At 34.9% G+C, this 22,443-nt stretch overlaps 1 protein-coding gene across 1 annotated transcript in view; it reads left to right on the forward strand.

The window, feature by feature from the left end:
- FAM178A (family with sequence similarity 178, member A) overlaps nt 1–22,443 on the forward strand; it is a 62,250-nt gene that overhangs the window by 672 nt on the left and 39,135 nt on the right. The window contains exons 2-11 of the mRNA XM_006831254.1: nt 2,109–2,152; nt 2,625–3,358; nt 5,521–5,578; nt 9,478–10,451; nt 11,428–11,498; nt 13,123–13,245; nt 14,434–14,601; nt 15,618–15,720; nt 18,008–18,083; nt 18,609–18,750. Of these exons, the coding sequence (XP_006831317.1) occupies nt 2,109–2,152; nt 2,625–3,358; nt 5,521–5,578; nt 9,478–10,451; nt 11,428–11,498; nt 13,123–13,245; nt 14,434–14,601; nt 15,618–15,720; nt 18,008–18,083; nt 18,609–18,750 (2,493 nt within the window). The remainder of the gene's footprint in view (nt 1–2,108; nt 2,153–2,624; nt 3,359–5,520; nt 5,579–9,477; nt 10,452–11,427; nt 11,499–13,122; nt 13,246–14,433; nt 14,602–15,617; nt 15,721–18,007; nt 18,084–18,608; nt 18,751–22,443) is intronic.

Below are 22,443 nucleotides of genomic sequence, written 5' to 3' on the forward strand. Positions count from 1 at the left end.
GGGGGGGTCCTTCAAGCATATTTAGGTCGTTTTCTGATGTTGTCAGATCGACTGATCTAGTGGTGTCGTAGTGGAAACCTTTTCTCTATTGTGGGTGAAATTAGGTGAGATGTAATGATGGCAACCCTTCTATGAATTATGTTATAATCCGTAAACACTATAATTCCTACTGAAAAAGAACATACAGGTTTGACACTCCGGAGGCCAATATATATATATAGATATATATGTAGCTATAACTTTTTTTTTTTTTTTTTTTGTAAAGATTTCCTGGACCAACTTTGTGAGAGCTTAATGAGATGGAGAATTTTATCAAATAACACTCTTGACAATAAAACATGTTTAAATTCTGTGTGCACTTGGTTCTTGTCTTTTTTTATATTTTAAGTTTAAAGTTTGTGACCATTTTAACAGTGAGTTCGTCTTCTAAGACAGTATAGTTCGTACAGGTTCACGATTCCTTATCTTAATTCAGAAAATATGAAACCCAAAAGTTTTCACTAAGTTTGGCAGCTTGACCTGACCAGAGCTAATAGATGGCTGTTGATGGGCTTATATCCCATTAAGTGCCCTGGTGGCACAGTGAGTAAAGTGCTCAGCTGCTAACTGCTTTTGTCGGTTCGAACCCCACCTGTGCCCTCCTCAGAAGAAACATGTAGCAACCTGCTTCCACAAAGATTACAGCCTTAGAAATCCTATGGGGACTGTTCTACTCTATTTAGGGTCACTGTGAATCCGAATCCATTCATTGACAGTGGGTTTGGTTTCTGGTTTATCCTATTGTGAATATTCATAAATTTTACTGGAGAAATATGAATGTGCCACCTCACAGCCCACTTGGATGTACTTGAACACTCTTTCTAAAATTCTGGTAAACTCAGAATTCTAAAGCACGTTTGGCTCCCAAAGTTTCAGGTAAGGGTTTGTGAAGTTGTTATAAATAATTGGGCTATATATATATATATATAAATAAACTAGTTATGTAAAGGTAGTGAACATTTCTATGTATATTAACTTGTAGAACTATTCCTTCTTGAAAGTTGCATCCATGGTTATTTTACAGAATTTCTTGTTTTACCCCAAACCACTTTTCTTTCTGATGTCTTATATTTAGTACTTTAATAACATGCTGTTACCTTATTTTGAATTAATTTAGCTGCTTCTCTGTTCTTTCTCACTTCTCTTTTCTCAACCGGTAACTGAAGGCCTCACCCTGCCCTCTGCAATACCTCTAGTATCTTTTTCTTTACACTTTGAGTTAATTTGCCCAATATAATTTACTTGAATAAATGTTCAGATATTTGCTTAGCCTGTCATGCTTTCATTTCTTGACCATTTTGCTTTTCTACCAGCATCTAAAACGTGTACTCAAGATGTGCGTTCTTCTAATGTTAATGTCACCAGTAAAGTGTACAATGTGTAGAAAAAGATTCAAGAAACTTGGATTCTTTTAAGTTTTTGCTGAGCATTCCAACCTCATCATAAATAAATGTTTAGGAAAATCTGTATAGTTTGCAGCTTAACCTATTTCAGTAACATGAATACGTATTCTGAAAACCTGCCACAAAACAATTTTTTTCTCTCTGCATATAACATTCCTTTTATGCAGTTGAGAAATAATTTTACATAATGAAGAAATCTGAATAAAATTTGGTAATGTGGTCTTTTCTCACTTGTGTCCATTTACTGTGCTACTCATGTTTATAGAGTCTGTTCCAGGTGTTCATCAGTTTTCATAATCTCTATTATTCATTTAGCAAACATCTCATGAGGACTATGTTGTACCAAGCACTAGAGGTAATCAAATAGAATTAGCTCCTTATCCCTAAGATTTTCCATTCTACCATGTACCAATGAGTCTCAGTCTTTAGAAGTGGTATTCTACCAGTTCCTTAATGCACAGTCCAGTGTTATCATTTAACTTCAATTATGTTTGTAAAAATGGTGAATTATATTTTCAGGGTTTTTTTTATAATCAAGTTAGTTATAATACCTTATAACTTTATACCAGGCATATAGTCTATAAATCTGACTAGCATTTGCCATTTAATCTAAATTATTGAGGTTTTAATGTTTGCATACGTGATACCATATTCTTTTATTTTCAGGAATCAGTCGATCAGAGATTTCTTCAAACCAGCTACAAAACAAGGTATGTATATTTTTTTTATTGTGTTTTTTTGGGGAAAGGTATTTTTAAACCTATTCTTAACTCTTAGATTAATTTAACTTAAACATAGTGTTCAGATACGATCTTTTTAATGAAGTTAAATACGAGTTCTAAATGAAGAACTTAATTTTTGCTGTTGTGCTTTCTTAAATTTAAAATTTAAATATTATTCTACTTGATAATGTTCATAATGCAAACTATTTTGATTCTCTAGTACAATAGTTTATATTATAAATAGAGCCATAGGGAGGTTATATGATGTCACAAAAGGGAGTTTTATATAAATAAGGCTATTAAAAATAAACTGTCTTAATTTCATTTAATTTCCCCCATTAAAATTTATATCATCCAGATATAATCTAACATTTTTGTGGTAGCTGTTGTATAATTTCACATTTTGGTATTCCTAATAACATAATTTATTTTCTGTTTTGTTTTTTAATAGACTATTTAGACAGACATATGTTGGATTCGCCACAGAAATCAAACATCAAATATGGAGGAAGTGGATTGTCCTTTACTGGGTCAGAGAAGTTTGAAAGGAAGTTACCCTCAACAAAAAAATCCAAACCCAAAAGGATGCCATCAGAGAAGAGCCCTATTTTACAGGCTTTCATGAAAGATGTTAAAGAGCACCATAAAGATAATGGTGTACATGAATCACGGCGGCCTTGTGTGTCACTAACTACCAAATTTTCAAAGGGGGTTACAAAGGTCTATGTTCCTTCTTCATATTGCTTGTCAAAAGAGATGAAGGCACAAAAGAAAAAACATCGCTCTCCAGAGAGAAGGAAGTCCATGTTCATTCATGAAAATAGCAGGAAGCAGAGTGATAGAAATCGAGATAAAACTAATGCAGATGCCAAAAAGCAAGCCAGAGTGGCAGAAGCAGACATCTTCAAGAACAGCTCCAGAAGTCTTAGCAGGAGCAACCTGTCTAGACACCACTCAGGAGAAAGCCCACTTGGAGCTAAGTTTCAGTCATCATTAGCGTCTTACCGCAGAGAAAGAGAGCTAAAGAAGATGAGAAAGGAGCAAATTAAGCAGAGAATCAACTCAGAAAATTCCTTCTCAGAAACAAGCAATCTTTCCTTAAAGTCTTCTGGTATAGGAAGAAAATTTAAATCAAGGCAGGAACAAAGCAAGCAGAACAGTGTCATACCGGGAAAAAGTAATCTTTCAAACCTGGTATGTACAATATGTATTGAATTAACTTTGGAAACTCTGTACAGGGTCGCTATGGGTCGAAACTGACTCGACGGCACTTAACAACAACAACTGCTATATCATATTTAAAGGAGCTCTGGTAGCGTAGTGGTTACGAATTAGGCTGCGAACCGCAAGGTCAGCAGTTCAAAACTACCAGCTATTCTGTGGGAAAAAGATTGAGGCTTTCTGCTCCTGTAAAGATTTACAGCCTTGGAAACTGTTACTGGGTCGCTAGCTATGAGTCGGAACTGACTCCATGGTACACAACCAACCAACCAACCATATCATACTTAGGAGCCCTGGTGGCACAGTGGTTAAGCACTCACCCATCAGCACTCTTGAGGTAGAAAGATGGAGTCTGTTTCAGTCAATATTGTAGCCTTGGAAACCCTATGGGATAGTTTTACTATGTCCTGAGTCAGACTTGACCAAACAGCAGTACATTTGGTTTGGAGTTTTATATCCTAGTTACAATACGGAGTCTAAAAATATTAATGTTATACCACATTGGTATCTTTCTTTAAGGAAATGCACAGTTTATATAGAAGCTGGTTTCATTAGATTTCCTCCAATTGTCCTTCATTAAATTGATCTAAGCTGCCTGCTTAATTTTCCAGATGGGAGGAGCAAAGCTTTTCCTTGATCAGAGAGAGAAGCATTCTTTTTTTAAAAAACAAAACAGGTAGAGGAATTTTAAAATTAGGTTCTGCTGACCGGGGGACTTTTGAATTGAAAATCCCAAACAAGCAGGAAATAGTATAATGCATTCGTTCTCAAAATGTGATCTCTAGACCAGCAGCATTAGTTGGAAACTTGTTAGAAATGCACATTCTCAAGCCCCATTCTGTCTACTAAACCACAAATTTGATGTGGGGGTTAACATGGTGAGAGACCAACAAACTGATTAACAGGCCCTCCAGTTGATTCTGATGTACTTTAAAGTTAGCTTAGAGTATATGTAAATCTTGAGTATATATCTTAGAAGACTTAAAGGCTGACTTGGAAAATGCTCCAGATGTTAACTTTTATCAGATTTCTTGTTTCAAAATAGATAAAAATTTATGTCTGATTAGTATAAAAATTCCCTCTCCTCAAGAAAATCAAGTTTGTATCCATTTCAAAGAGCTGCTGCTCTGTGTACAGGACAAATAAAGTTCTTCAGTATCAAGAAAGTGCTATGTTAATAAGGAACTGTGAAATTTAAAACTAGATAGGCCAAAAATAACTCAACTGAAATTCTGCAAGTAAATGGAGATTGTGACATTATATATTGCTGGAATACACCTATAAATCCTTGGACTCATTTGTAAGGAATTTGGTACTTTTGCCCGTGAAATTTGCTACTGAATAATAGAGCTTAGTAACATATTGGTCCATTTTTATAAGATTTCAGTGGTGGTACATCAGTACTTAAAAGTGAGTTGTGTCCATTTGATTGGCAAATATTAGACTTGGTATTTCTGAATTGGTGCTTTATCACCATAATGCTGTGTTCTAATATATTACACTTGGGTTATTAATATAAAATTCTAAACTGATACTGTGAAAGCTTTGTTTTTACTTTTTTTTAATGTTTTACTGTGAATTATGTGATGGTTTTCATGGGAGAACATTAACTTTACTGTTTTTACATTTTTATGAGAAAAATTATCTTCATTTTTTCACAATAAAACTTAAATATTAGTGTAGTGGTTATGAGTTGGGCTGCTAACCTCAAAATCAGCAGTTCTTAACTGCCAGTCATTCTGTAGGAGAAAGATGAGGCTTTCTGCTCCTGTAAAGATTTGTAGCCTCCGAAACCCTATCCAGGGTCGCTACGAGTCAGAACTGACCCCACGACACATAACCAACCGACCAACAATTTTTTTGTTGTTAAAGTGCCCTCTAGTTGGTTCTGACCTGTAGCGACCCTGTATAGGGTTTCTGAGAAATGGATGGTGAACTTGAACCACCGACCGACCTTTTGGTTCAAACCAATTTTGTAGTCCATTGTGCATTAACCCACATTATAGAAGTTGAAATTTACTCTCAAATGTAGGTGCTTTATTTAATTTAGAAATCTTTATTAAAATGTTATGAAGGTAAGTCCACATTCTTTATTGCCCCAACTCCTAATATAAATTTTGTCATTATACTCAAAGGAAAATGGACATCTCTCAAGAAAAAGATCCTCTTCTGAATCGTGGGAACCTGCTTCAGGTAGAGTCAAAATATTAAAATTAAGGATTTTAAAATAAATTTATCTCTTTATGGTACTTTTATAAAGGAGATTTGTTTAAACATAAAATCTCCTTTCATGGAGATGGAATTGAGTGCCTCAGATTAGATGAGTAGTGGTGATTCTATATTTTAAAAAAAAAGAACAGTCTTTGAATTTTTGAATTTTGCAGGTACAACCTGTAGTTTATCTTGACCCTTCTCTACCTTCAGAAATAGAATTCTAACAATGACTTTCTTAGCTTGGTATTCAGTGTTCTACATCTGAATCTTTGGTAACATTATTCTTGGAATTGCAGAATAGTATCTGAGGTCTGGATGCTATGTTGAAGTTGTGTTGCCTAAGGTTGAAATGTTACAATGATCTAAAACAGTATTTCCTAATATTCTCAAAAGATTTCTTTATAATATCACATTTCAGGGACTACTACGCGATACTAGTTTGTACTTTTGGTATCTATTGGTTGAGAAAATATGCAACAAACAATTATTATTAACTCAGTCACCTTTAAAGTATCTTTATTTTATAGTATCTTTTGTGTTAGAAAATAAGACATTATAAAAATCAAACACAGCAAAAATTGATAGGACAGAAAACGAAATGCCTGGAGAAATAGCAGTTGTTAGTAGTTTGACATATCAGCGTTTTTTGTTTTGGTTGGGGGTGGTTTCCCCTGCTCTGACTAACTTCTTAAAAAACAGACTTTACAGATTTCCCCATTGACATACTGGGCACAATAATAATAGCTAGCATTTATTGAGCACTTATTATATGCCATGCCTGTTCTGTGTTTTAATTCATTTGATTCTTACACACTTAGAAAGTAGTTATAGTTGCAGATGAAAAACTAGAGTATAACGAGACAAAGTTCTAACTCATTCTTCAGGTTGTACATAATGTTCCATATATTCTAGAGAGGTAAAATTTTGAATTTCTCCCTTATAAAAGAACTTCCTAGAATATAGAATATAAGAAATCTGAAGTGTTTGTTGTTTTTTCTTAATTCTTAAAATGTACTGGTTTTAGTGGTTAAATTTTAGTGAAATTAGTATGAGATCAGTAATTTTATTGCATGCGATTGCTATTGCACTCACTGTACTGCACATGTGTGATACTAAATCAATGACCCCTTTGCATTGAGTTGGGTGAAAGAGCAAAGTATTCTTAGACATCTCTGAACGCTTAAGGGACTATTGCTGCTGGTGCTGCCAGCAAGTTACTTAGCTTTCGTTTTTTTCTGATAATGAGTACAACTAGAAAAAAGTTAATAACTTCAGTTTCTGGGTTACAGATTTTGTCATTGGTGACTAAAATAGTTTCATTTATACGATCCCACAAGTGTTTTTTGAGCACTGCTTCAAATCCTGCATATTTTCAGAGACAGACTTAAGATGATTTGGCTTATTAATGGTACCACTATTAGACTTCTCAGTTGTAATGATGATATACATGCTCACATGACTGGCAATCACACATACATCCACGGATTTCAGAAATGCTGGTAGTGTGGGCATTTGACTCTGATCTTCCAGAGACTATCCTTTTGCTGAATTTTAAAATTAGATTTAATCTATTGCTGGTATATTCCATGATTTATAAAAAATCTGCCCCAAACCAATTTGTAATAACAAACCTGTGGACATATTTATTTTTCCTCCTACAAACTCATTCCCTCTGCTGAGTATTATTTATGTATGTCATTGACCCTGACTCAAGACAACCCCATATACAACAGAATAAAACACTGCCCAGTCCTGCCCTATCCCCATGATGGGTTGGGGACTGGACTACTGTGATCCATAGGATTTTTATTCTCTGATTTTTGGAAGCAGATAGCTATGCCTTTCTTCCTAATAGGTCTTGGCATCATAGCAATATTCAAGCCTCCACCGACAGGCAGGTCTCCCATATGGAAAGCAAGCATTAGACCACTGAACTATATCAATAGGTAATCTGGAAAACCATATCGATTCCAACGCCTAGCAACCCTCTAGAACACATTAGTACTGCCCCGTAGGCTTTCCAAGGCTATGAATCTGTATGGAAACAAACTGCTACATCTTTCTCCCACAGAGTGACTGGTAGGTTAGCAGCTGAGCGCTTGAATCATTGCCTTGCCAGGACTCCCTTCTACAGGCTATTAAAGAGAAGCATAAAAGGAATCATGAAATTTCTTGAAGTTTATTCACTGACCTAAAGAGCTTTAAAAAGAGGAATCTGTCTGCAGTACCAACTCAATTTTTTAATTCCAGATACTAAAAGCTGTTAATCTGAATTGTCCTAAGCATTGCCCTCAGTTATCCTGGACAAGTTTCCAGTTCCTAAGGAAAGCAGAATTTCTCCTCATTTCTATTGTTAAGTGCTGTTGAGTCAGTTCTGACTCATAGCAGCCCTGGACAGGATTTCAAGGCTGTACATCCTTGAGGGACCAGAAAGCCTCATCATTCTTCTGTGAAGTAGCTGGTGGGCTCAGACCACTGACCTTGTGGTTCTCATTCCAGTGTTTATTGTACAGAGCCACTGTTTGTAAATTAACTAGCTTCCAAAGAAAGGTGTCTTGGGATAAAGCACTGGACCACAAGGTAGATTTGAACCCCAAGTTCAGCACTACAAACTCACCATTGTTCCTTGGAAATCCAATTTTAGAGTCATTATGAGTCAGAACCGATTTGACAAAGGAAAATAAAACTGGCAGCTCTGTAGCAATCTTCTCTATAACACCAAGTTTTAAATTGAGATGATCAGTGTAAGTCTGCCTAAAGTCTTTTCTTTTTCTTAGTCATTTGATTTCTTTTCCTACACTGTAAGTGACCTTAGTCATTTAACTGTTAAAAACTGAGTGGACAAGGAATGATTGATGTTTTTCAGGTAATATAAGATACCTGTAAAAGAAGGGATATAGGGGCACATTTGTTTGTATATTGATTGGTTATTTCATTACTGTAAATTGAATTTTCCAGATTATGAATTGATCAGGCTACCTAAAAAATAATTAGCTTTTGATTCAAGTTTGTTGTTGAGTCAGATTGTTGGGGAGTTGGAGACATCTATCCATGTTCAGAAAGAAACTTTTGATGTAGTCAAATTTGTTGTGTTTGAGACCACTAATTATATAAGTAGTAAATTTCTGGAATTCCATATTTGTATGATCAGTATTCTGAAAACTAAAATGGATAATGGTAGTCTACTATGGGATAAGCATTAGACCACAAGGTTGGCAGTTCAAACTCACCAGCCACTCCTTGGAAACTCTATACAGGGTCACTATGAGTCGGAACCAACTTGATGGCATTTAACAACAATACTGAGTAATGAGTAGTAAGAGTGAATTAATGAAGCATATCTATTTTAAGTACAGTATTTTTTTAATTGGCTTAAATATATGTATATTGAAATGCTTTAGGATAAGGCTTCTAACACAGCTGAAGACTAGAGAAATAAAAAGTAAAGAATAAATGGTAATTAAACTTCAAGGGGAAAAGCTGAGGTGAATTTTTTTGTAAAATTAAAATTTGTCTGCCTTAATAAGTTGTTGTGCATGTGTTTTAAGGAATAATAAATGTAGTTGTAGAAGTATTAAATTTCTTAACACAGGTAGTTCTTGATCTAAAAAATGAATATGCCCACTTGGAGGGAAAGTGCCTTTGGAATTCCATTTTTGGTGCAGCAATGTAATTTTTTTATATTTCTTTGGCACTCATGCTTATCAATTAATAAATAGTAGTCATTTTTCTTCTTCATTCCATATGTGGTGAATAATCTCAGCTTAAGCTTTTAGAATTTAAGCATTTCTTAGGGTGTTCTAGACACTCATTGAATAACCTTTACTGAAAGATAAGAATGTGTACTTTTCACTAATCTGGAAAAACTTAAATTTTAGCAGGCTCTAAGAATAAATTTCCTGACAAGAGAAAAAGGAATTCTGTGAACTCAGATCTGAAAAGCACAAGGGAATCTATAATACCAAGAGTAAAAGAGCCCCTCCTCGATAAGCATCGTGGCGGACCACATCGGAGAGAGGAGTTTATAAAACACATTGCCCTGAAGACACCTGGAGATGTACTGCGCTTGGAAGATATCTCCTCCAAGGAACTGAATCATGAAGCTGATTGCTCCTCTGCAGGCTTGGCTCCTTCACATTCTAGCCACCATTGTTCCAGAAATAGTGACCAGATCTGTGTGGCAAGTACCAAAGAGACTAAGATGCAGAAACCCCACTTACCTTTACCTCAGGAAAAATCTGCAGTTAAAAAAGCTAGCAACCTTCAGAAAAATAAAACTGCTAGCTCTGTGACATCAGAGGAGACAAATCTTCTCCCCTTATCTTCCCACGTTCCAAGTACTGGTTCCTCTCGGGAACTATTAAATGCAAAAATTTACACTCTTCCAGTCTCTAAAAAAGACAAAGAGCGTTCCTCCTCTAGAGAATGTTCTGGGCATGCTACCGAGTCCTCCAAACACAAGGAACACAAAGCAAAGACTAATAAAGCTGATTCTAATATATCTTCAGGGAAAGTTTCTGGGGAATCTTTGCATTCAGAATATGGCACTCCTACCAAGTCTCCTCCGGCTGCTTTGGAAGTTGTGCCATGTATCCCAAACTCTACTGCTCCTTCAGATAAAGAGAGTGCAGGAAATTCTAATACAGGTAGCAGTGCACTGAAAAGAAAACTAAGGGGTGATTTTGATAGTGATGAAGAAAGCTTAGCTTACAACCTAGACAGTGATGAGGAAGAGGAAACATTAAAATCACTGGAAGAAATAATGGCTTTGAACTTCAGTCAAACTCCTGCAACCACAGGAAAATCTCCTGCTGTTCCCAAGGGGCTTAGGTCTCAGTCATCCGATTATACAGTAAGTAGTTCCATGGCATTATCTCTGCTTGAAGAGGGAAAGATGGGTTGATTAGTGAAAGAAGAATAGATAAATAGAACTTATTGTAAATTCAGTATTTGCTACAACTTATAATTGGACTGAAACTGGTATAATTCTTGCTTGGCTAATGAGATTCCAATATCATTAGTTTCATTACTGTAAATCAGTGGTCTCCAAACTTCTTTGATCACATACACTTCTAGTAAAAACAAATTAATTTGAGCATGTTCTCCAATATATATGTATATTTGTAGATTGTACACATGTACCGCTATTATACTATTGTATATTTCCAAAAACAATTTAAAAGGAAGAGGAAAAAAGTATTTTCCTATAAAGTTATGTAGAAGTTACTATATACTTAAGTTCTACTGGAGTTTCTATAGAAGTTCCATATAAATAGAAGTTCTATTATTTTCTTCCTGCACCCCAATGGATCACCTTGCACACCCTCTGCTTTGGAGACCACTGCTGTAAATGAAGGTAGAGTGTAGAAATGTTGTTAATTGTGGTGTGCAGTTTTATTTATAAAGTACTTCATTCTATCTTGGGAATCAACTGAATTAAATTCTAAGATATCTGTAAAATTTGGTGGGGAAGGTGCTCATGGTCCATGGTAACAGCTAAAAATTGGTGTTATTCCACTAAAATGGAATTTGAAAGTAAATACAGGGTAGTCACTGAGCCCTTGGGTATTTGCAGTCAGTTCCTTGTAACTAAGACTGACAGGATTTTATAAGTAGTTCCTTTCCTAATAGACGGTAAAATTAAATTGCCTGCAGTGCAAAATACTAGATTTAATTAAAGCATGATGGTGAAAATTCTTTTATAAGAGAGGTATCCCAGCTCAGGTTATTAAATTAGAAAATAATCTAAAGTACTTTGAATAACTGAAGACATCCTAATTCTTGTACCGAGATATGTTGTAAAGTATCTATAAATTTTCTTGTTTTAGGAACGTGTTCATAGTGGAACTTACACAAATACTTTAGAGCGTCTAGTGAAGGAGATGGAAGACACTCAAAGGTTAGCTAGCATCGTGTGCCATTTGTTAACTTCAACATATTGCTGGTTTGTCTAAGATTGTTACATAACTATCTCTCTCAAGTTTTCAGTGACCCTATCAGCACACCTCTGTTTTGGCTTCTCTATGATTTACTTTTCATTTACCTTAAAAAGACATGAGAAATAAGCATGTATATTGTGTTTGTACCATTATAGAAGTTCTTCTACCATCAACTGTGTTAGAAATAAGGTATTCTATTTTGTTCATAGACTAGATCACAAGATCAGATTCTTTTGATCTATGTTAACTGTTACTATAAATTCTTTCTATTTGTCACAACTAATATCTAACTATTATTCCCTCTCCCTCCCCCCAGCAAATCAGAAAGTTTGCAGGTTAATAGTGACTACTGAAATTGTGTGGTTAGTTTATAGACTGCTTTTGCTGATGACAAGGGCCTTGAAACTAGGCCAACAACCTCACTAAAAACGCAGTTTTGGGTTGATCACATGGAAGTTGGTAGCTAAGTAGCTTAACTAGGAATTTTGCAGAGAATTATTGTTAAGTGCCGTCAAACCTGTTCTAACTCGTAGCAACCCTATGCAACATAGAATGAAACGCTGTCTGGTCCTACACGATCTCAACAATTGTTATGTTTGAGCCCATTGTTGCAGGCACTGTGTCAGTCCATCTCTGGGATATTCCCCTTTATTTTTACTGAACCTCTAATGTTGATCCTGCAGAGAATTGATAAGTCAAAATTCTCCCCCTCCCTGGTGGGCTGCTAACTGCTTTGTCAGTGGTTCAAATTCACCAGGAATTCCATGGACAAAGATGAGTAGACTACTATAAAGATTTAAAGTCTCAGAAACCCTAAGGAAGTAGTTTACTTTGTCATATATAGAGTTGCTAGGAGTTGGAATCGACTCCATGGCATGGATTTGGTTTGGCTATTACAAAGTTATTTTAACATTTCATAAATTCTTTATAATCAGTGGTGTGAAACCTGAAGTTGTAAACTGAACATTGCACAGACCAAATGTTGATGTAATAATCTGTTTCCTCATCTATAAAATGGAATAGCAATAAATTACTTAATAATAAATTGCTGTGAGGGTTAAAAGCATTAATGGCATAAAGCCTTTAGTACAGTACCTGCCAAGAGTTAGTGTCCAGTAGGTGTTAGGTGTGATGATAATGATGGCAACAGCCACTGCTACTGAGAAGCCTAGATAATGTGCTTTCCTAGACGTTAAATAAGCTTTTAAAATTAGGGGATAATCAAATTAGTCATGTTATTCTTTGCCTTTTTCTTTCCCCTCTCTCTAAATGATTTGGACAGATCATTTTAGAAATTCAAGCTATAAAGAAATAATCAAATCTTTTATGCAGTTTAACACTATTCTAATATCATACTGGTATCTGGGTAACTGTTCAAAAACCAAAATAGATTTTCTGTATTTTAATGAGAAAAGTATTTAATGAGAAAATCTTATTTTTGTTACTATAAGTCAAATTGGAAGTCTGATTTGACTTATAGTAACAAAATTAGTCATATAATGAGGTACTTATTGAGAGTTTTTCTTTTAGACAATTACTTTTTAAGATATACTTTATTTACTACAGCATTCTTTTAATTTGTAGACTAGATGAACTACAGAAGCAGCTACAGGAAGATATAAGGCAAGGCCGAGGCATTAGATCCCCACTCAGAATTGGAGATGAAGACAGTACAGATGATGAGGATGGCCTCTTAGAAGAACACAGGTAGACGTTTTCATAATGTGTATTGTGATAAGTGTGTATATTTTTTAATGTTGCTTTTATAAAATCGAGGTTGATGGTTATTTAGTGAATAATCTTTGATGAATTATTTTCCATCTCTGATGGATTAGGAAAGCAAAATTGTTTTTGTTCACACACGTATTTAGTGAAAAATGAAAGAAGATACTTTTTCTCCATATTGGTTTTCTAATCTGGGATTAACATGGTCTTTTTATTTAAAAAAAATTTTTTTTTTATATTCTTGCATATATATATATATATGGACTGCAAATATATCCATGAATATAGCAGAGCATATGAAGAGCAAAGTTTTGAAAACTTCTTAGCCAAAACCAAACACTTTGAGGAAATGTGTCGCTCGATCTGGGGCCTCAGGACCATAGTCTAATGGGCAACATTTACCCAGGAATAAAGCTCATAAGCTAGGAAGGGCTAGAAAACATGGACAAACAGTAAACACACAGGGAGGAAGTGTGTTACAATATGAGGATTGCAGTCAATCAAAATGTTACGTGAATTACTGAATGGAAAACCAATGTGCTATATTATCTTTTAGCCAACTCACAATAAAGTGAAAAACAAAACCTATGGAGCATACTTCTACTCTGACATACATGAGGTTGCCATGAAACAGGATTAACTCAAAAAAGTTTTTCTTCTCAAATTCTTAAAAAATTGGCCAGGTTAACTGGACCACCTGAGACCAGATGATTTCCTGAGACTATTGCCCTGAGATATTCTTTAAACCTTGAATCAGACTTTTCCGAGATCACCTCGTTAACCAAAAAGCAGAGTAACACTCAAAGAATATAACCCATTAGGTCAGTGCTGTACTAAAGGAGAAAAAAATATCGGTGTAAATTCAAAAAGTTAATCTTTAATCCAAAGCAAAGATGAGAAGATAAGGGGAAAGAGAAACTAGAGTATTGGCGCTGAAACAACCAGAACACATGTAAGGAGAATGTTAACATCATGTGAAAAAATGTAACTGATGTCAGTCATCAATTTGTGTGGAAACTGTCAAAGGGGAAACCTCACTTGCTGTGTGCATTTTCGCCCAAAACAATAAAATAATTGTTTCTCCTTACATACAGCTTTTAATTACAAAACAATATGTAGTGTTAATTATTTGTATTTAATGCCCCACCCACCCTTTTTTTTTTATTTCAGGGAATTCTTAAAGAAATTTTCGGTTACGATGGATGCTATTCCTGATCATCATCCGGGTGAAGAAATATTTCATTTCCTCAATTCTGGAAAAATTTTTAATCAACATACGCTGGATTTAAGAGACTCTGGTTTTATTGGACAAAGTGCTGTTGAAAAGCTTATTCTTAAGTAAGTAGAAAAAAACAGATGTTTTACTTTTTCTGTATAAAAGTTGACATAATTTATATAATTGATATAATTTCTAAAAGGCTAACTTATTTATGGACTTACCCAGTTTCCTACTCCTTTAATGTGTTTTCTTATTATAGGAAGCAGTGTAGGATAGTTTTGTATACCACATTATCCTTTATTAGTTAGGATTATAATGAGTGTATAATAACATTAGCTGTGAAAATAACTGACTTGAACAAAACATATACAAGAAGACTTCAAAAAGTTCATGACAAAATGAAATGAAAGATAATGGAGTTTTTCCATGGACTTTTGGAAACAACCCTCCTGTTTCCTTCTTATCTGAAACCAGTTCAGAGGCAGGAAGTCTAGGGTTAGTGTGTTAGTGTCACCATAACATCAATAACATCTTTCTTCTGTTCCACAGTTGTCAACACATGTGCTACAGGTGCTTTTATTTTCACACTCCCAAAAATTCCATTCAACAGTTCTACTTACGAATTTAGTTAGTATGAGCATGAGTAGTTACAAGGGAGACTGGGAAGTGAATTTTACTTCAGGAAATCAGTGTGCCAAGCTAAATCCATTCTGTTACGAAGAAGGAAAGCAAGAAGAGATGTTTGTATAGGCAACTAGTATTTTCTACCATAGTGCCTGAACTGATCTGTTTTTTCTTAATGTACAATTTCCAAGATCCAGAAAAACTTGGTGCTTTGAGTTTTAATGAAATACATCCACAACCTGACAAAAATGGAAGATGACTTGAGACTTGATAGGCTGCTTCTTAAGGCACTGCCAACAAATAAGAGATTTTCCACCAGATAAGTCTTGTACCAAGCCTACAGAGTGGATCAACTTTGGGCCATCATTTGTATTCCTTTTACGAGTGACCTGTTCACAGTACAGTCCATCTCCATTGTCTGAGGATGATTTACTTGCTCATTTCCCTTATTATATCAGATGTGGTAGTGGTGGTAGAGGTGTACAGTCATGTTGATTTCACTGTTTTTCAGATCAAGAAAAACCGATCAGATTTTTTTGACAACACAAGGCTTCCTTACTTCTGCTTATCACAATGTCCAGTGTCCTATACCTGTATTAAAGTGGCTGTTTCGGGTAAGAGAGAGGTTTGGGGATATATAGTTCCCCCTGCTGTATTTCCTAGTCCAACTTTTAAAAATTTTTATATGCACATTAACAGAGGAGAAAAATTAATATAGTATATCTAATCCTTTCAGTAAATGAGAATAAGCAAAGAAACACTGTAAAGAGACTATAAAGGAAGTGATAGTATAACCAGTGTGTAGGATACTCAATAATGAAAGGCATTTCAGTACACTGGTAAATCACTATTTTAGTTATGGAGGTGTTTATATTAGGGTAGGTAAAACAAGTACCGTTACTGTAGTTCTGTTCCTATGTGCACAGGTTTATTCCAAAAAAAAATTCTACAACAGAAATACCACAAGTGGGTGGCATTAACTAACAGAAATTTATTCTCTCGCAGTTCAGGCTGCTAGAATTCTGAATTTGGAGTACTAGCTCTGGAGAAAGATCCTTGTCTCCTTTCAGCATCTGTAGGCCCAGCAGTCCTTGGAGATCTCCATATGTCTTGACATCAATTGTTCCCTGGATCTAGGAGCTTCACAGGATAGGAACCTCAGGTCCAAAGGTCGCACTCCACTCCTGACACCCAACAACAAACTTAACTGATAAGATATAATTAGAATGTATGCATCTTTGTGATTTTTATCATGAGTGTTTTAGAACAGGAAGGCATTTTACTTTGCCCACAACTATTTTCAAAAGGAATTTTTTGAAAGTGAAAATTTCAAGTAAAATGGAGATACATTAAAGAAAGCTGAACTCCTTTGAAGTCCTTAATTTTCAGGGGCTGTTTTTACTTGGCATTCTAGGTCTCTCTGAAAATACATAGGTTGCTATATATAACAATATAAATGGAACATGTGTTTTATAACTTATTTCATATAACAATGAATTGTTCAGATGTTTTAAGTTCAGTGTGTATACCTATTTATCATCCTTCTTAATGGTTTTATAATGTTTGTTTTTAGTATTCATTTGTAGGGCTGTATTATATATTTAACCCAATCCCAGTTGAGAGACAGTAGATTGTTTTTGTATACTTCTTTGCACATGTACTTATCTCAGATTATTGTATTGCCCACCTATAGAATTCATCTCCCCTCAAAATGATGATTATTCAAAATTTGCCCTGTGTTCAATATGCTTGTGACTGGTCCTGTCCCCTACTAGCATACTTTAACACAAGTATAGATGTTTTGTACATATACTTTACATGGACTGTTTTGTGATAAAAATACAGGCCATATGCTTAATTGAAAGTAAAGTTTGGTTTATTCTCCCTAACATTTTTTATTTTGATTTATTGCAACCCATAGCTCCAAAGCAAAAGAGAAAGAAGCAATCTTTCTTTTATAAGACCAGCATAACATTGATTTCAGTTATTCATTTATAACTTGAAGTTTTGTTCCCAAAAACTTGTCTTTTAAAATTTGTGGTGTTTGATCAGTGTTCTTGATCTTTGCGAAGGCAACTAATGATCTTGTCATTGTTTTTCTTTGCATTTCTGAGATTATGATGGCACTGAATATCTTTTTGACTAGTTTATTGCCATATTAATTTATATGTTATATCTTTCAAAATATTTTTGCTAGTTTGTGATTTGATTTTTGCCTATGATGTTAACTTTAGCAGCCTTTCTTGTATGGTTTTGGGTTTCATATTATGATAAGAAACATGGTAGTTCCATACAATAAGCACCGGGCTGTAAACCACAGGTTGGCGGGTCTAGCATACCAACCACTCTGCGAGAAGGATGAAGTTCTCAAAGCTTCAAAGCCTTTAAAACTATTTAGGGTTACTATGAGTTGGAACCAAGTAAGAACCAACTCAGCAGCACTGAGCAGCAATAGCATCACAATATAAACTAGAAAGGCATTTGTCAATAGTCTCAAATGTTATATTTGTTGAATTATAAATGAAAAGTCCTCTTATGACACTGTAAGATAAGTACTGGACTGCTAACCACAAGGTCAGTGGTTCAGATTCATCAGCTGCTTCTTTGAAAACCAATATAGGGTTACTGTGAGTCAGAACCGAGTTAATGGCACTTAACAATTATAAATGAAACTTATAAAGAGAAGCAGTATGGTAAAATTAAAGAGCCCTAACTTCAGAATCAAATCTGGATTTACCTACCAACTCTCCCATTTATCACATTAGGTAAAGAATTGAATCTCTCTGAGCCCATTTGCTCGTATCTGTAATGGGCAACTAGGGTTATTGTATTAAATGTACATAAAGTTTGGCAAAAAGTAAATGCTCATGTTTTCTCTTTTCATTTATCTACTTTTGACAGATGATGTCAGTTCATACAGACTGTATTGTGTCTGTGCAAATTTTAAGTACATTGATGGAAATAACAATTAGGAATGGTAAGTAAGAATTTACTGTGATTAGCAGTTTGTATTACTGATTACATGGTGTCCTTTTGTGTTATATTTGAAAATAATAAAATTCCATATTTTATATGAAGTTTTTAATAATGAAATGAAACGCCAATCAAAGGTACGTATTTTCAGTTTTCTAATTGCATTCAGAAAAGGGCCTAAGATCTTGGAATTTGCAGCCTTTATATAATAGTGACCCAAGTCTTGGTTCACTTTGCTAGGTAAGCACGTTTATTCAGTTATTTAGCCCGTGCATTTGAATTGTCTTAGTGAGCAATAATATTGTACTGAAGATGCACTGAGGAGAATGAAAGCCTACACTGCAAAAGTGTGGAAGTTGCTTTCTCACCTTTGAGAACTCTTAGAATAAGCATTGTGGTTTACTTGTTTTGAGGATTGGGAATACAAAGGCGCTAAAGTTAATCTATGTTTCACATACATGTTATTTACTTTGCAACTGAGTGTGTGGACCCAGAATTGGAAGTAAAATATTTTTTTTCTGTCAACTAGATCTCTTCAATGATTCACCAACTTGGCCCTGGATTCCATCATTATCTGATATAGCAGCTGTGTTTTTCAATATGGGGATTGATTTTAGATCTTTGTTTCCTCTTGAAAATCTTCAGCCAGACTTTAACGAAGACAATCTAGTGTAAGTGTTACTTAATATGTTAACACTGTATCGTTAACAAGATGTCTCTGCAGAGAGAATCTGTATTCTTAAAATATTTTAATAGATAACAATTGGATTTTTCTTACTTTATTCTAATTATAAAATTACACAACTAAATATGGAAAATTTAGAATATACAAAGTAGTAAGATTATCTGTATACTACCATTTAAAGAAAAACACTGTTAACATTTGGTTACCTTCTTTTCCAACCTCTTTATCCATGTGTTTTTACATTTTAACCAAAACCAGGATTTTATGCAGTTTTCACTTTTGAACATTTTTCTGTCATTATCTATTAGAACAAGTAGATTTTTCAAATTGTGCCATAAAGTCTGAGTTTGAACTAATTCAATCTTTTCATTTGTGGTTTGTATAGAGAAACTAAAAATATAGCAGTGGATCCTAGAATCCTAGTACCTATAGCCAAGAACCTGATATTGGCTACCACGTTAATATGGAGTGAAGTATATTGGATTTTTTTGTTTTACCTGGCAGTACCTGGAAGCCACCAATATGATGTTGTTGTAAGTGCTGTCAAGTCGGTTCTAACTCATACAGACCCTGTATAGGATTTCCAAGGAGCAACTGGTGGGTTTGAACTGCTGACCTTGTAGTTCTAAATCCAGTGCTGAACCTACAGCACCACACCAGAAGTCCACTGGTATACTGTTACTCATTCTTAGCCATTTGAAACAAGAAATTTTAAGATTGGGATATATTTTTTGTACGGTTGGCTGTAAAACTACATGGGTTTGGACTGCTTGAGTCCACTTAAGTTTTTTTTTTTTTTTTAATGTTTTGTGACACTAATCATCTCCACATGAGAGTTTGCCCCTCCAGTAAATTGAGTATTACAGTAAAAAATTCTCTCTCCTGATTCTCACATGGTTTTCTTCGTGTTTAGTGCAATGCTATAAACATTGAATAACATCATGAGACCCTTACACTGTGCCACTAGTGATGCTGGAAGTTCTACCAAGAAGCAGAGAAAAATCATGACATTACAAGAAAAAGTTGAATTGCTTGATATGTACCATGGATTGAGGTCTGAAACCACAGTTGCGTGTCATTTCAAGATAAATTAATTTAGTGTACAAACCATTGTGTTAAAAAAAAAGGGGGGGGGACAGGGGGGGTTGGAGGGACTTCATGCTCCAGCTATGCAAACTGTCATAAAAATCTGGCACTTTTTGCAAAATGCCTTTTTCCTCCAACTTAACACATAGCTGTTATGTGGGTGTAGTATATAATACATATAACGTATAAAATCAGTGTGAATCAACTGTTTATGTCATCAGTAAGGCTTCCAGTCAATAGTAGGCTGTTAGCAAAGTTTTTGGGGGAATCAAAATTTATAAACAGAATTTCAGCTGCACGGGGATCAATGTCCTTGACATTGCTAAACAAAACAGGTCTGTTGTTCTTGCTTTGTAGTCTTCTAATTTTGAAATAATGTGTATTACCATGAAGAAATAATGTAGAGAGAACCTGTATACCCTTCGTCTAGTTTCCTCCAGTTGTTGTTGTTAAGTGACATCGAGTCGGTTCCGACCCATAGCGAACCTGTACAGGGTTTCCGAGGAGTGGCTGGTGAGCTTGAACCGCAGACCTTGCAATTCAAACAGCTTTGCAGTCTGGTGCATTAACCCACAGAGCCACACATCTTAAATGATTGCAATACAATATTCCAGCCAGGAAATTGACATTGTTATGCTTTCAGCTTTTTTCAGATCTGGCGTTTTATCTACAGCAACTCGAAAAATTAGATAGAAATCTTAGGGAGCAATGAGTTATGTTAGTGGGGCAGAACAATTTGGAAAAGGTGGATGAGAATGCACAACTTCAATGGAATCAGTGTTGAGGAATGGTCTGCCTTGAGCAGCATGCTCTTTTAAACTGGAATATGTGATTTTTTTTCACATGTAAATTGACATGACCTCCATCACAGTCAAGGTTATATCTTCACTTGTACAATAATAATAAAAGATTTGGTTTTAGGTTCTAGCAAATTTGTTAACATAGAATACATTAATATGTTAACAGTAATAACTTGGCATTACGTTTTAATTACTGTATTAATTGCTAGTTTATGTTATCGCCTGTTATTTAGTAAATAATCTCTGTTAGTTGCCATCATGTCAATTCTGACTCATGACCTCCTATGTTATAGAACTGCTTTATCTAGGACCTATAAATAATCTCTCATTGTTCATGGGTAATAGTAGTGATCATATACTAATATACTAGTATTTTGTATATTTTTATTATGTGCCATTGAGTCGATTCTGACCCGTAGCAACCCTGTATAGGGTTTTCAAGGAGTGGCTGGTGAGCTTGAACCACCAACCTTGTAGTTCAAACGACTTTGCAGTCTGACACATTAGCCCACAGCACCACACCAGGACTCTGATGTATAGCATTTTGTATACATACATACATACATATATACACACACACACACATACAAAGGAGCTCTGGTAGCATAGTGGTTATGAGTCGGGCTGCTAATTTCAAGGTCAACTGTTCGAAACTACCAGCCGTTCTGCGGGAGAAAGATGAGGCTTTCTGCTCCTGTAGATTTACAGGCTCAGAAACCCTATACAGGGTTGCTGTGAGTTGGAATTGACTTCACAGCACACTACCACCACCACCACATAGTATATATAATGCCAAAACTATATTGTTATAAAAGTGAAGACATAATAATCATGGTCCTCTAAGATGACCTTTTCATTGTTTTTTAAAAATAATACATGTTCATTGAAGAACTTTGGAAATATGACAAGTTGTCTATAATCCTTCCTCCTACAAACCACTGTTAACATTTGGATTATATATATTCGAAGTCTTTTTTTCCTTGAGTATATACTTTTTAAAGGGGGATTATATGTTTCAAAACCAACTGTTTTTAACTTTTTTTTTTTTCATTTTTGAAAAAGTGATTTTGAATGACACTTTTTAAAGAGTCCGTGAATTTCATTACATTCCCCTTAATTTACTCAACTGCTTTCTGTAGGTGGCAGTTATTTCCAGGTTTCCTGCTATTATAAATAATGCTTTGGTGAACATTCATTTACTTAAATATTTATGTGAATCTTTTCAAAAGAAATTCACAAAATAGAAATGCCTTGATGTGTAATAAGCTCCAAAAACATTTTGGATCAACACAGTTTAATAAGAATGTATTTAATTAATAGATTAAGAATGTACCAATTCAAGATCAATATCAACTTTGAGAAATTTTAAATTTTTTTAAACAGATCCTTGTTTTTTAAACTTATTTTGAATTAAGTGAAGGTTTACAGAGATCATCAGTTTTACATTCAAGACATCATCTCAATGATTGCAATCCTCTCGTAATCCAGCTTCCTCCCTGTGATTCCTATTTCCATTCTACCCACCTTCCCATCCCTTCTCAACTTTGTTCTTAGGCAAATGTTGCCCTTTTGATTTTGAATGATTGACAGTTTCATGGTGAGCATACTTTATTAGTGTTGTTGTCTGCCGTATAAACTTAGCAAATGCTTGGTTAAAAGTTGGGCCATAAGGTGGGATCCTTTCCAGACATGAAGGGTGGTCGAGGACCATAGTCTCAGATTTCGTCTCTTTCTGACCAGTAAGCCTGGTCTATCATTTTAAATGAAAATTTTTTAATAGTAATATTCATTTG

This window comes from Chrysochloris asiatica, unplaced genomic scaffold, assembly GCF_000296735.1.
Source record: "Chrysochloris asiatica unplaced genomic scaffold, ChrAsi1.0 scaffold00003, whole genome shotgun sequence".
Lineage (NCBI taxonomy): Eukaryota > Metazoa > Chordata > Mammalia > Afrosoricida > Chrysochloridae > Chrysochloris > Chrysochloris asiatica.